A 12,993-nucleotide genomic window follows, 5' to 3' on the forward strand; every position below is an offset into this window, starting at 1 on the left:
CTATATCCATCCAAACACAAATATCACACACATACACACCCCATCCTGGTTACAGTCATGGAGGCGACATCATCTCAGGAGTGTTATGAAACACACAAAGCCATCTTCAGTCTCCTCCATTATCATGCATCATCTCCTTTAGTGTGCAACCTGCCATAGTCGATGGGTTAACAATTCAACATAGAAAAATAAACGCACAGCGGAGAAAAACAGGCGTACGTGCACACACGCACACACACATACCTAATGTGAGGCGAGCATCCCCAGGACCCTCCGCCCCAGTAGCAGCAGCATCAGCAGCAGCCCGTGTCTTCAGCAGCTTGGACACACTCATCCCAGGAGCAGCGGAGGAGGAAAGAGCTCAGGCGAGGCCACCGATTGGCTGAGTGTGATGTCACTTTAGGGTACCGTCCATAGTACCGTCTCACAATTTCACACAGACTCCCTCACCCCCCGCCCCCCGTGCTGACAGATGCTAGTTGATTTAAAGAGACAGTGCTGTTTTTGTGCACAGGCTGAGAGCCATTTTCAACCCTGTACTCTACTTCCAAAATGGATTTGTGCTTTGTGCTTTGACTGTATGCTGCATATGACACATTCCATGTATTTGAATAATTACTGTATTGACTGCATTTCTTTGATGGCTGCAATCCACTATGAATGGAGGGATCACCCTGCCCAGAATACATAATCTGCTAGGTCTCAGTGCTCAGTACCAGATGGAGCCAGGCTCCCACCACAGCACAAAGGAGAGTCGCTCCCCCCAAGGGAGGGCCAGTTTACAGAGGGGGAGTGGCAGCTCCAGCATGGCCCATGGAGAACAGGGGAGGAAAAGAGGGTGGGGGGTAAGATGTATCAGATGTTGAAACCTTATCCGAAAAGCCAAATGGACAGGGTCTGATGTATTACAGAGATGCACAGGTCACATGATTGCTATATGCCTTTTCTCAAATGTTCTGAAATGTTTGTATTTAGTCAAAAAGTGTTTTATTTTCAATTGAAACACAGCAGGGTACTATTTTGAATATTCAAGTATGATGATTTATTGCAGAAAAAAAGAAAAACTGTGGTATTTCTATGTCATATATGAGTGCCAGATAAAGAGTGCGGAAAGTATAGATCCTTTGTATCAAGCACAACACTGCTGATCAAGAACAAGAGGCATCATTCTTTGTTAAACACATTATAACCATTGTTGTACACGTGGAGCCTCTGATCAGAGGGACTGTAGTGCAAGTTCTCAAAGTTTTCTTGGAATTTCTGAAGAGGAATGATCATGTGTTTCTCCTCCCCAATTTTATTGTCATATGAGTATTAGATCTTTGTGTTCAGACCTCCTGGCTTGGTCGCATACACACACCATGAAAGTGTGCAATGGCAATTATATTATATATTATATTATACACAGCACATCCATGAATAACAGCAATACAGTTAGAGGCATTGTGACTATCTGATTGTTGTTTGATATGATTGCTATTTTTATCTGCAGGTTTTTACAACACTTGCACTTGCATGTGACATCAGTCCAAGTCATAGCAGTTTTATTAGCCTCCTTGAGATCAATGCAGCTGTGCATATTGTACACGAGTCTGGTATTACTGCAGTTTTATGATTTATGCTTGTGTGTTTTTTCTCTCCTAGGAGTAGTTCCACTTTATCTCCTATATACAGTTCTCATGCAGCACAACAGCAGGAGGAAGGTCTAACTTAAATTTATGATGTTAAGTGCCAAAATGTGACCTGAGATGACTTCAAGCTAAAAAAAAAAAACAATTGACCAAGGCTTATCACATTACGATCAAGCTTTAAGAGTTTCCTGAATTAACACACTTCAAATCAAGAGAAAAATACACATTCGCAGGCAACTTCCTCCACTGAAACTGAAAATTGAGTTTAAGAAAGTGACCAATACCAAGATAATACTGTTCTTCAATATTAGAATTGTACACATTAATGTGAGAATTTTATTCTTTTCCTTTAAACTGTGCTGTACAAGTAGCAGACTGCAGTACCTTTAAATTAAGTTCATATTGATCACTTGTTTGATCAGAAAAAGGGATTAATTATACCAATTTTCTACCGTACTTTCACTTTACATAATTTATGTGATAATTTAATGTATGTTTAGCAAACAGTATATCTGTATGACTTTATTGTGAGTAAAGTATTTGAAAATGATTATACATCAATAGTGGAAATTCACTTTCCATTATTCAATGCTTTCAAGATTTGAAATGGTGTTATATCTACAATCCTATGACACATACTTTATTTAGAAGAAGAAACAGGTGCAGAAACATTAGTCTTTTGTCACTTTTAAACACAGCAGACAATTAATCATGCTATTCATCTAAACTGTCATAGCATGTTTCTGCTTTAGAGTAATTTAAAGTGGAGAAAGGTGTTGTCTTGAATGCTGTAATTATTATGCTATTTTGTTGTTATAGTAACAACTTGCCATATTGGATTTTTAACACATACCTGATCGTACTTATTAAAAAGTCAAGGCCAGTCATTTGAATGCTTCAGTGTGATTTTATTGATGAAAAGTACAGTACTTTGCTTTAAAGAGCTGCATTGACAAAAAGGGTAAATAAAGATCAATCGTATCAATCACGATACGGTAGAGGAGGCATCATTCTTTGTTAAACCCCACATTATAGGATACATAGTAGCCATTGTTGTACATGTAGAGCTTCTTGTCTGTGGGATTGTAGTCCAGGTTGGTGTACCTGTCCTGGAACTTATTAAACTTGATGTTGAGGTGCTTCTCCTCCCCAGTCTTAGTGTTGAATGCGTAGTAGATCTCCTCTGTGTTCACATCCACAGACCTTGTGGCATACATGACTCCACAGGCCATGAAAGCATTCCCAGCCAACTTCTTATATACGCCGGTGTTCCACTCATGCTCAATGCCAAAAGATTTCTCATCTATCTTAGCAAGGACAATTTTACCCTTGCTCGCTATTGAGGCATACATCACCCACAATCCATTTTCATCAGCTGCAAAGTCCATGTGCTGATTGTCTGAGTAACTGTAGGAGAACTGTTCACTGACAGCTGGGATCACTCTATAGTCGTACTTGGAACTGGTCAGATTCAGTTTGGTCATACTGAGAGGTGTGCCATGCTGGTAATATATAGTGTTACCATGAACAATGTAATTGTTACCTGTTCCTTCCCACCCATATGTTATGTCATGATGTTTGAATGCGGAGCGTTGAATCAGCTTTTCATAGTTAGAGTACAAATAGAAGTCATGAACTGAGGGGCTGCTGTATGCACCGTAGAAGTACATTGATTCATAACCCCGAAGAGGTTTGGAGTCTTTTCCCCAGCCCCCATATTGATAACCTGCATTCAAATGGGCGTTTAGTTGGACAACCGTGGGTTTGCTGATGCTCATGATTCCTGTATGATTGCAGTTGCCTGGAAAGAAACCAAAATATTAAAGGTTGGCTGGAAATCTCTTATTTTTAAACTATTGTCCAAAATATTCTGACTAGTTGACTTACCAATTTCTGGCTTGATGAACTCTTGGTCCTTCTGGCACTCCTCCAGCTTCTTTTGCAGTTTGGCAAACTCAATGCGGATCACATCTAGGTTGCTCTTGTCGTAAGACTCCAGTTGGTTCACAATGAGAGTCATGTTGTGGATCTAGGATCAAAAACATAAATTAAATTGAAATGTAATGTTCTAGCAATGAGAGGAGCCATGCTATTTGCAAAGTCTTTTAAAAGATGTCTCTTTCACCTCAGTAAACAGACTGTCAAACATTGGCGAGGAGGAGTTGAGGGAGTCTTTGAGCTGAGACACCAGAAATTCAAACTCTCTGAGCTCAATCCTGAGCAGCTCAAAGTCCAGCTTGATGTATTTGTCAGAATCGCTCTCCAGCATGGCCACTCTTACAGTAAGGTCTGCCAGCTCTTTCAAATAGACGTCCAACTTAGCCTCATAGCTCACCATCTGCAAGAGTTAGGTGAAACAAAATACACAGATTAATAAAATGTCTTACCACAGTCTGTGTCTTAGTGTATGAATTCTGTGAAAACTGTCTAGTCTTATTGTACCTTGTCCATTTGAATTTCCACTTCCAGGATAAGATCCTTGCTCACTTGTTGCATGTGCTGCACCCGGTCAACAGGAAAGGTGGTGTCAGGGAGGTACACATGACACAAACACTGACCTGACTCACCCAGTGATGCATTCACATTGCCAGAACCCCAATCCTCCACTGGCTGAAAAATGTTTAAAAAATATTTACCACCATTAAAGAGGATAGTGATAGTAACAAATCTGTATGTGTTTTAGTAATAGAAAGTAAGAATCACTTACAATCCAGGCCAAAGCAGGAGTGAGGGCTACTTGGAGAAACAGCAGAATTTGCAGCATCGTGTCTCAGTTTACCTCTCAACTGTCTCCTGGATGACTTGGTCAGAAGGTTTTTAAAGACAAGTCTTATCACATCATCATAGACACCTTCTGTTTGAGCTCAACACAAGAACAGGTGTTCATTCATCCAGAACGTTGGGTGTGGATGAGAAAAACAACATATGTAGTATTTTTTGTTCCCACGTTGTTATGTTTATGGTCTGTTTGCTCAGTCTAACAAAGTGTTTTATAACAGGAGACAGTCTGGTAGACACATTGTATTACATCTACATTGTATTCTTTTTTATTTCATTCAAACAAACCGCTTGCACGTGTTTATGATTAATCAGCTTTAATAGAGTGAATTTGTTAATGTAGTCGTCAACTTAGAAAGAATCAAATTTTGCATTAACGTATTGCTTCCTGATGCACAGGATTAATTTTGTAAGCTTGTGCATGTGACCTGGACTGTGCTCTTTACAGTAACAGTGTGATTCATAAGGAGGAACCACATTGCACCACAAAGAAACAACTTTTAAATGAAATGCTGACTTGACACCAAGGGAATCACGTTATGACGGACCATTTTTTTCACTTCAGCAGTAAACTGAATGATAGAAGCATCTGCACATGCATGAACCATGTATATTTTTTACCTCAGCTAAACCTGTTACTGGGTGAGCAGTATATTTTTCTCTATTTATGATTCCAGTTCAGAAGCAGCATTGAAAGACAAGATAACAATGTAAAGAGAAAAGTTTGCATGTATGGCAGTTGTATACAGAAAACTGTAAAACTGAACCCTTGATATAAACACTATTGAAACATGAAAGAAAAAAAACTTGAACATGAACTCAAAACACTGCCATGGTTTCTTTTGAATGAAAATGATTTAATTTCTATGTGACCAAAAAGTTGTGAAAATTAGTGTTTTGGAGCTGGTCTTTATCCAGGTATTGTATCTACATTTCCCTCTACACCTACAGTAAGACAGAAGAAAAAATGATGAGTGGAAAAACATAACAAATACAGGGATGAGCGCTCACTGAATGGTTTGATGAGTATGAAATTTATGTGAATCATACACCTTCACAGTTACCCTGTTGCAAGGCAAACTTGACCATATGGTAGATTTTGGATCAACGTGCTAGACAGCGCTCTCCACCACCATTAGCCAAACACCAAATGAATAGGAATGGTGTTTGTTCCTCCAGCAGAGTTTCAAGAGGCTTCTTTTATTTTTTGTCGCCCTTGATATGTTACAGCTTCTCCTGTTGGGTCCTATCACAGACCTTATGAAGGCTTTTCCAGACAAGTGAAGAACTTAATTATAATATAATTATAATAATAATAATTCACATTCACTACTACAATAGAAACAAGACTTATACTTAACACATTAAACTAAAAGTGGTTTGTGTGCAGCACAAACCTTTAATTAAATATATATGTGCAGTTTTTATCCTGCAGTTATTTAAAGGCCAATTAATGAAGTATTATACTATAAGTTTAGGTTTTAGTGTGTCTTTTATTCTGTTGTATTTTTCACATTGGTGGGATATATGTCTTTCATTAAAAAAAAAAAAAAAGTAGAACAAAAGTGGTGTGGTCACTATGAAATATTAGAATTGCTATATACGAAAGGCACCGATGGAGTAAAAACCAAAAAAAAAAGTTTTTAATTAAAAAAAAAATATATATATATATATATATATTTTATTGTTACCACATTTTAGATCAAGTATGAATGACTATTGTTTGGTATGGATGTTTAAAGAAATCATTTGTAAATGGAGTAACAGAACTTCACATCATTTCAATATAAATCAGAACAGAATTTGCACAAGAAGACAGATTTTTTTAAATGCCTGAGATTCTTTATTATCAATCAAATATAATATCATTTATTCACAATCAAGCAGAAGAAGAATAAATGTTGTGATACAAGAAAAAAAGGAAAGTACAATCATTGCCTCTTTCATAGAATGTGAAGTAAATCAGATCAATGGTGGCTTCACTGTGGCTTCAGTTGTGTTATTAAACCACAGATGGTAATTCACATAGTAGCCATCATTGTACATGTAAAGCTTCTGATCAGTGGGATTGTAGTCCAGGTTGGAATACTTATCCTGAAACCTCTCAAAGGGAATACTGATGTAGCTCTCTTGTTTGGTTTTGGTGTCAAACTTGTAAAATATTTCCTCAGTTTTGATATCAACTGTCTTGACTGCATACAGAACTCCACACACCATGAAGGCATTGCTCACTCCTGGCTTATAGACACTAGTCTGCCACTCCTCCTCAATCCCAAAAGACAGCTCATTTATTTTAGCTATGGCCATCCTGCCACTGGACTCATCTGTGGCATATGTCACCCACAAGCCGGATTCATCAGCGGAAAAGTCAAAATTCTGATAGGGGGAGTTAGAGTAGGAGAATCTGGTGCTAGCCCTAGGAATCACCCTGGACTCATATGCCATGGTGGTGAAATTCAATTTGGCTAATCCGAACGGGCGATTGATCTGATAATACAGAGTGTTGTCACGGATTATGAAATTGTTTCCTGTGCCAGTCCAGCTGTTTTGTAAATTGTGATGCTGGAAATGGTTTCTCAAGATGAGATTCTTGTAATTAGTGTAAAACCTAATGTCAACAATGGAGCTACTACTGTAACCAGAGTACCAGTACATGGACTCTCTGTCAGGAATAGGCTTTGAATCTTTCCCCCACCCTCCATATTTGTAGCCAGCATTCAGTTGGGCATTTAGTTGACTCACAATGGGCTTGCTGACCTTGATGATACCTGTGTGTGCACAAGACCCTGTGGAGCCAGAGGGACAGGAAAATTAGTTAAATGAGTCCAAACAGGGCGTAAAACTAACTTAGTGTGAAATAGCTTACCAATATTGGGGTTGAAGAGCTCCTGGTGGCGCCTCTCACACTCATCCAGTTGCAGTTGCACTTTGATGTACTCCCTGCGCGTCGCCAAAATGCTGTTCTTGTCGTAGGTCTTCTCCAACTCGGTCAGGGTCCCCACCATGGCTGTGATCTGAAAGTAAACATACACACAGTTTGCCAATTGATCAACACAAATCAACAAGCCATCAAGTCTGCAGTTCTGCAGGACCTACCTGCACATGTAGAGACTCAAAGAGACTGGTGGAGCCTCTGATGGAAAGCTGAAGCTCTTTAATTAGGGCCTCTACTTGTTTAATCTCCACCTTTATATTGACCATGTCGACGTCATTGTAGTGATGAGGGTTATTCTCCATTTTGTCAATTTCCACTGTCAAATTTACAATCATTTCTGCGTATGCAGTCATCTTGATCTCATAATCTTCCAGCTGAAATTAAAAGTAATCAAAAGATAAAATGAAAAGATTAGTTATACTCTTTTTGGTCTGTCTGAAGTAACTTATTAACCCATGTTTGAAATATGCCTGAATACCTTGCCCATCTCCAGCTCCAGTTTGTGGGAGATCTCCACAGCTCTCTGCTCTACCACTACCAGATCTTTTATAGGAAAGGTGGAACTGGGCAGGAAGGCATCACAGGTACACCTGTCCCCACTTCCACCTCCTGTCCCATTCCTTGCACTCCCATCACTCCACAGACCTACACGCTAAGAAAGGGTGACATGAAGAGAGATCTGCTGACCTCTAATGTGGGTAGAGTCTCAGGAATAAAGATAATAAAATTATCTAAGTCATGCTATACATACCCCCCAGGCCACTGTGGAGCTCAGCAGTCCTAAGAAATACAGTGCGCTGATCATTCTGGTGCAGTCAGATTGGTTGTGATTAAGATAGCTGGACCTTTTCGAGTTTATATAAGCTGTTTAAGGATGCAGGATGTTGCACCTGTCCATGTTCACAGCGTTACAAGCCAAGGCACATGTAAAAAAATAACTTAGTGGTATTCAGCAAACAGAAGTTAAATCTTTAGTGTTTTGGTGTGCATCAGATCAATGATGGGTGGATCTACCATCTGACAGAGTTCCCAAGTGTTATCAAATGTTTGGTCTCTATGTGAATGAACCATGAACCCGACTGAAAGATTAATGTCCTGTTGAATTAATGAATTTCTGGATATAATGTGCACATTTGAGATTAGAAACCATATAACACAAATGACACAGTCTCTCTTCAATCATTATTTATTAACCGTCTAACAAAGTAGTTCCACAGCTAATGCTGTTGAACTCAAAGAATTAGTTCACTTGACAGTTTGTATAGGAGTCTTTGAGTCTTTCGCTGCATGTTTCTTAGTTTTCTTTTTCTTCACTTTTTTGGTTTTGGCTTTAACCTCTGGCTGCTTGGCATTAAGTGCAGGCCTGGACCTGGTCAGGTGGTTAGCAGTGGGGCTGAGCTTGCTATGGCCCATCTCTGGATCAGAGCGTACACCCTGTGCAGAGATGGACTGGCCTGGGGCCGATCGAGGGGAGTCATCCAGCAAATTGGGTTGGGAGTAGGAGCGCATTGCTGGAGAACTGGTGGGACGGTAAGGTGTGGTGCCTCCTATCATGGGCAGGTGGACATGCTCATTGCTCAGGTTAGAGACAGAATAGCGACTGCTGTTGGACATTACAATGTGGTGCCAAGAACTGAGAGGGGTGGCAGAGAAGTGCTGTGGGCCACTTGAGTCCTCTTTGGCACCTCCTGGAGATATGACCATAGAACTGCGTGGTGTAACTGCGTCCACAGCGCTCTGGAAGGTCTTGAGGATGCGGTCACTCTTCTGCTTTTCTTTCTTCTGACGGGACTCAACCTTCCGCAGTTGGCGACGGTGATCCCTCATCATCTGTTTCCTCGTATCTGCCAATCCCCTGCACAGAAAAATCAGATAACCCTATAAACCTCTGGGACTGGTCTGTGGAGGCAAAATAACACTGCAACCAGTTTACTTCATGCATCTCTCTGTGCCATAAACATCACTTTTTACAACATTATTTTGAAAGCATCATTCAAGCTTAGAATCTGGACAAATTCACAGCTGAAACACTTGGTTCAACTCCAATGGTCGTCAAACAGTCATAAAACCCTTATCATAAAGTGCACGATACAATGAACCTTAACACATCACAAGTTCATGAAGCAATTAAGGAGGCCTCATCTGTGAATATAATCAAATACAATATGAGACATGCTCACCTGTAGTCTACCATCCCTGTCCTGTCACGATCAAGTCTCTGAATCAGCTCTTCAATGTGATATCGATCCAGAGGAATGCTCGATTGCTGTCAAGTTTTCACACAACAAAAGAGAAGAAAAAGAGTCAGATAAAAAGTTTCTACTTTTGCATTTAATGCAGCAGTGATTCTCTGATCCTGACAATTAGCTTTTAATGATTGAACTCAAAGAGAGTGCATTGCGGATGATTTCAGTGTCACTGAAATTCATCAGTGCAGTGCTTTCTGCAAATGTTACTGACTCTGTAAACTTCAATAAATTAAAATGTATCTGAAAACCTGCACTGCCTTCCTGAAGTCAGCAACAGGGACTCGCATGGTGCCATCTTTGTCAATGTTTCGAAAGAAATCCCACAGGCGTAATTTGCGTTGATCCAGGTAATCCTTCAAAAGGAATAGACATTTTAACAATAATGAAATACATAGAGTCAAACTATAAATGTTAAATGAAGAGTCATTTGATTTAAATGTGAGTAGTAAATATAAGATTACATTTTTCATAAACTTGTTTTCATCATATGACCAAACAGACCTGGATGACTTTCATTGGATCGATGCGTTTAGGTGGCTTCTTAGCGATGAACCCTCCCACCCCTCCATACTGTACATCCAGACTGGGATGCTCTTGACACGTCACCTCCAGCAGATGCACAAAGTTCTCATTTACCAGCACATTCTGCTTAGATAACAAGGTAAAAATGTAAAGATATGGGGTATTCAATAATCTTATTTTGGTAGTTATGATATGCTGGATAATAATACTGTATAATGCTATCTTTTCCTGATCAATATGAACACAAAACTGAAATGTATTTATAGCTAATATGATTGATTTCAACTGCGATCAAACTACACGACAGTGGTGGTGCCACACTCACACATATGTTGATCTCTTCCAGGGCAGTTTTAGGTGTGTTCTTCACCACATTAACCAGGGCCAGTGCTCCCTCTACTGTTAAAGAGTTGTAAGCAAGCTACAAGCATGTATGAGTAAAACATTACTTTACACATCACCTGACAATGTGTGTCTGTCTGTTGTTGGCTGAATACAACCTCATTCACCCACCAGCAGAACTCGAAGAGTGTCGTTGGCCTCAAGGCCCCTACACAGCATGCCGACACCCTCATTCGTGAGGCGGTTGTTGTTGAGGTTGAGCTGCACCAGAGAGTTGTTGAATTTTAAGGCCTCTCCCATAGCCAGGGCACCCTCATTCCCAAAACCATTCCATGATAAGTCAAGGTATTTTAACATCATATTCACCTGAAAATGGAGATGGTACATGATGATCATGGTGATTAAATGTTGTATTGCAATTCAATATTCAATTATCAGCCATACCTTCAGTCCAGCACAAAAAGCAACAGCCCCTTTCATTCTAAGATGATTCCAACTAAGATCAAGCACCTCTAGACCTTCATTGTTTGCTGTACAAAATGAAGGTAAGATTAGTAAAACATTTTTAAAAAAGGATCTTAAGTCAACTACTGTTGCCATTTTTCATATCATTGCACCACACTTTTAACATACCCAACAGCTGTCCCAAATGCTCTCCTCCTCTACCACAAAACTCATTATGGCTCAGGTCTAGTTGCTTTATCCTGGAATTGGTCTAAAATTAAAATATTAGCTACCAAAAATAGTAAAAATAATCAAATAACCTACCATTACTTACTTTACTGATGTAAAACATAACAATAACTTACCGATAAAGCATCTGCAAAATATTTAGCATCATCATCAGCAAATCCATTTCCTGTTGGAGAAATATTACTTTATTTGTTTGAATATACAAAACTAGCTTGCTTATACATATAATATTAATGTCAATCCTGTTATTATTGTTATTAAATTTACTGATCTTGTAAGAATATCTATCTTTTTCCTCTTTCAACCCTCCCCCTTGTCTGAGCAAAGGGAAAACACAGTGTGCTGGTTGAGATTCACTGTTTTAATTATGCACTTTGGGTTCCTGAAACTGTATCTGTGTACCTTGGTCTCAATACATTGCTGTACTGCCAGTACAGCTTTGTTGTGTAAATGTGCACATCACCTGACAGTTTCATAGATTTTATTGAAATGCTGTCCACCAACATTTTAGATACATATTCAGCTCCTGCAGACTGCAGATGGTTGTTGGACAAGTCCTGAAAGAAAAACACAGAATAATACAAGTATGAAGAATCCTCCACTGTAAAAGTCGAGTATACTGTCACATTAAAAGCACTTGTGCTACCTCTAGTGGTAGGTTTGAAGTGCTACATACCAGATGCTGAATGGTGAAATTAGCTCTCAACATTTCCACAAGGTATTTGGCTCCCTCAGCTTGAATGTTATTGTCTGCCAATTCCAGTGTGTTGATATGCATGTCAGTCTAAACACAACACAAACACAAAAATAACTAATCAAAAAAAGCTCTATTTAAAAAAGTCACATTCGATCACATACTTGTATTTCAAACTCACCACTAAAGCAATAGCTAGTGCCTTGCATCCCAAGGGTCCAAGCCCGTGGTGGGTAAGTGTCATGGTGGGAGAGTCAAGGTTTCGTATGAAGAAGGACACTGGCACTACACCCACCAACTTGCATGCTTGCAAGTACACTTCAGCTATAGACATCTCCTTGTTGCTCTCTTCTTTTTCTGCAGATGAGTAAGAATGTGAGTCTCCCTATATGGGCCCTTGCCTGTTATAGATACAGCAATGAACATATGTTTTACAAGAGCACTCAAAACAAGCCATTTAATTGCAATGCCTGGACATTGGAAGTGATTTTATCTCAATATTATGAATTAACAATATGTATATGTGTACATGAATGTACAGCTTTACCATCAGAGCAGCAAAATTGCTTTTTTCCTTTTTTTTGCATCGCAAGAATGAATCCAAGAATGATTTAATGTAGGCCTACTTACCATCCGACTCCAAGTCTGTGTCAAACTCATCCTCAGAGCCTCGATACAGTGTTGGAGATGGACAATCATCATCTTTTAAGCAGAGGGACTCAAAAGATAGTGTTGACATTGCTGTTTGCTGTTAAAGCCTTTGTCCTTTTTGAAAACGTTTCTTAGACACAAGGAGAATTCACAGTCTTCACTCTGGGTTGTGTGAACTGTGAAATGAAATGCCTGTACTGTCCGGCAGGTAACCTTATCTTTCAGGTAGCATGTCATGTGTAGTGCCGGGGATAATTTATTCATTAGTGTGGATACAATCTGGTGTTTAGTAGGTCCAAGCATAGGCTATATGATTGATAAAAGGTAGCATTTGCAATACACCATACAAGGAAAGCATGTTATAGGGTGCTGTACGTTTAATATTTTTCTTATTTAAGAACTTGATCTTTAGAAATATTCTTTTATTCAAAAGCCAAAACCCCCAAAGGAGGGAACACTAGGGAACACTAGTTAGATGTGACTAGTGTCCCCTGACCT

General features: G+C 39.4%; 3 protein-coding genes across 3 annotated transcripts; all 3 read right to left on the reverse strand.

The window, feature by feature from the left end:
- Positions 1-2,638: 2,638 nt before the first annotated feature.
- On the reverse strand, positions 2,639-4,395 carry olfm4.2 (olfactomedin 4, tandem duplicate 2). Its single transcript, XM_053336106.1, has 5 exons — positions 4,339-4,395; positions 4,074-4,241; positions 3,757-3,969; positions 3,519-3,660; positions 2,639-3,432 (listed from the first exon to the last, which is right to left on the reverse strand). Exons 1-5 carry the CDS (start codon positions 4,393-4,395, stop codon positions 2,639-2,641), a joined length of 1,374 nt encoding a protein of 457 aa, XP_053192081.1.
- Positions 4,396-6,371: 1,976 nt separating this feature from the next.
- Positions 6,372-8,149, reverse strand: LOC128375699 (olfactomedin-4-like). The gene is made up of 5 exons (XM_053336104.1): positions 8,096-8,149; positions 7,823-7,996; positions 7,506-7,718; positions 7,276-7,423; positions 6,372-7,195 (listed from the first exon to the last, which is right to left on the reverse strand). Exons 1-5 carry the CDS (start codon positions 8,147-8,149, stop codon positions 6,372-6,374), a joined length of 1,413 nt encoding a protein of 470 aa, XP_053192079.1.
- Positions 8,150-8,589: 440 nt separating this feature from the next.
- LOC128374945 (leucine-rich repeat-containing protein 74A) lies at positions 8,590-12,583 on the reverse strand. Its single transcript, XM_053335165.1, has 13 exons — positions 12,475-12,583; positions 12,026-12,201; positions 11,827-11,934; positions 11,614-11,707; positions 11,267-11,316; positions 11,091-11,172; positions 10,902-10,987; positions 10,629-10,823; positions 10,441-10,536; positions 10,095-10,238; positions 9,842-9,946; positions 9,525-9,610; positions 8,590-9,199 (listed from the first exon to the last, which is right to left on the reverse strand). Exons 1-13 carry the CDS (start codon positions 12,581-12,583, stop codon positions 8,590-8,592), a joined length of 1,941 nt encoding a protein of 646 aa, XP_053191140.1.
- Between the last annotated feature and the right edge of the window lie 410 nt (positions 12,584-12,993).

The sequence above is a fragment of the Scomber japonicus genome, chromosome 16, assembly GCF_027409825.1.
Source record: "Scomber japonicus isolate fScoJap1 chromosome 16, fScoJap1.pri, whole genome shotgun sequence".
NCBI lineage: Eukaryota > Metazoa > Chordata > Actinopteri > Scombriformes > Scombridae > Scomber > Scomber japonicus.

What these genes read in the sequence shown, in the direction of transcription:
- LOC128375699 (XM_053336104.1), bottom strand. Translation starts at nt 8,149, where the DNA reads ATGATCAGCGCACTGTATTTCTTAGGACTGCTGAGCTCCACAGTGGCC. An exon ending in GCTCCACAGTGGCCTGGGGG is followed by an intron (nt 7,997 to 8,095) that starts GTATGTATAGCA and finishes ACCCTTTCTTAG; the next exon opens with CGTGTAGGTCTGTGGAGTGA. An exon ending in TGGAGCTGGAGATGGGCAAG is followed by an intron (nt 7,719 to 7,822) that starts GTATTCAGGCAT and finishes TTTTAATTTCAG; the next exon opens with CTGGAAGATTATGAGATCAA.
- olfm4.2 (XM_053336106.1), bottom strand. Translation starts at nt 4,395, where the DNA reads ATGCTGCAAATTCTGCTGTTTCTCCAAGTAGCCCTCACTCCTGCTTTG. An exon ending in CTCCTGCTTTGGCCTGGATT is followed by an intron (nt 4,242 to 4,338) that starts GTAAGTGATTCT and finishes AACATTTTTCAG; the next exon opens with CCAGTGGAGGATTGGGGTTC. An exon ending in TGGAAATTCAAATGGACAAG is followed by an intron (nt 3,970 to 4,073) that starts GTACAATAAGAC and finishes TAACTCTTGCAG; the next exon opens with ATGGTGAGCTATGAGGCTAA.
- LOC128374945 (XM_053335165.1), bottom strand. Translation starts at nt 12,583, where the DNA reads ATGTCAACACTATCTTTTGAGTCCCTCTGCTTAAAAGATGATGATTGT. An exon ending in ATTTCACCATTCAGCATCTG is followed by an intron (nt 11,708 to 11,826) that starts GTATGTAGCACT and finishes TTTTTCTTTCAG; the next exon opens with GACTTGTCCAACAACCATCT. An exon ending in TGGAAGAGATCAACATATGT is followed by an intron (nt 10,239 to 10,440) that starts GTGAGTGTGGCA and finishes TTATCTAAGCAG; the next exon opens with AATGTGCTGGTAAATGAGAA.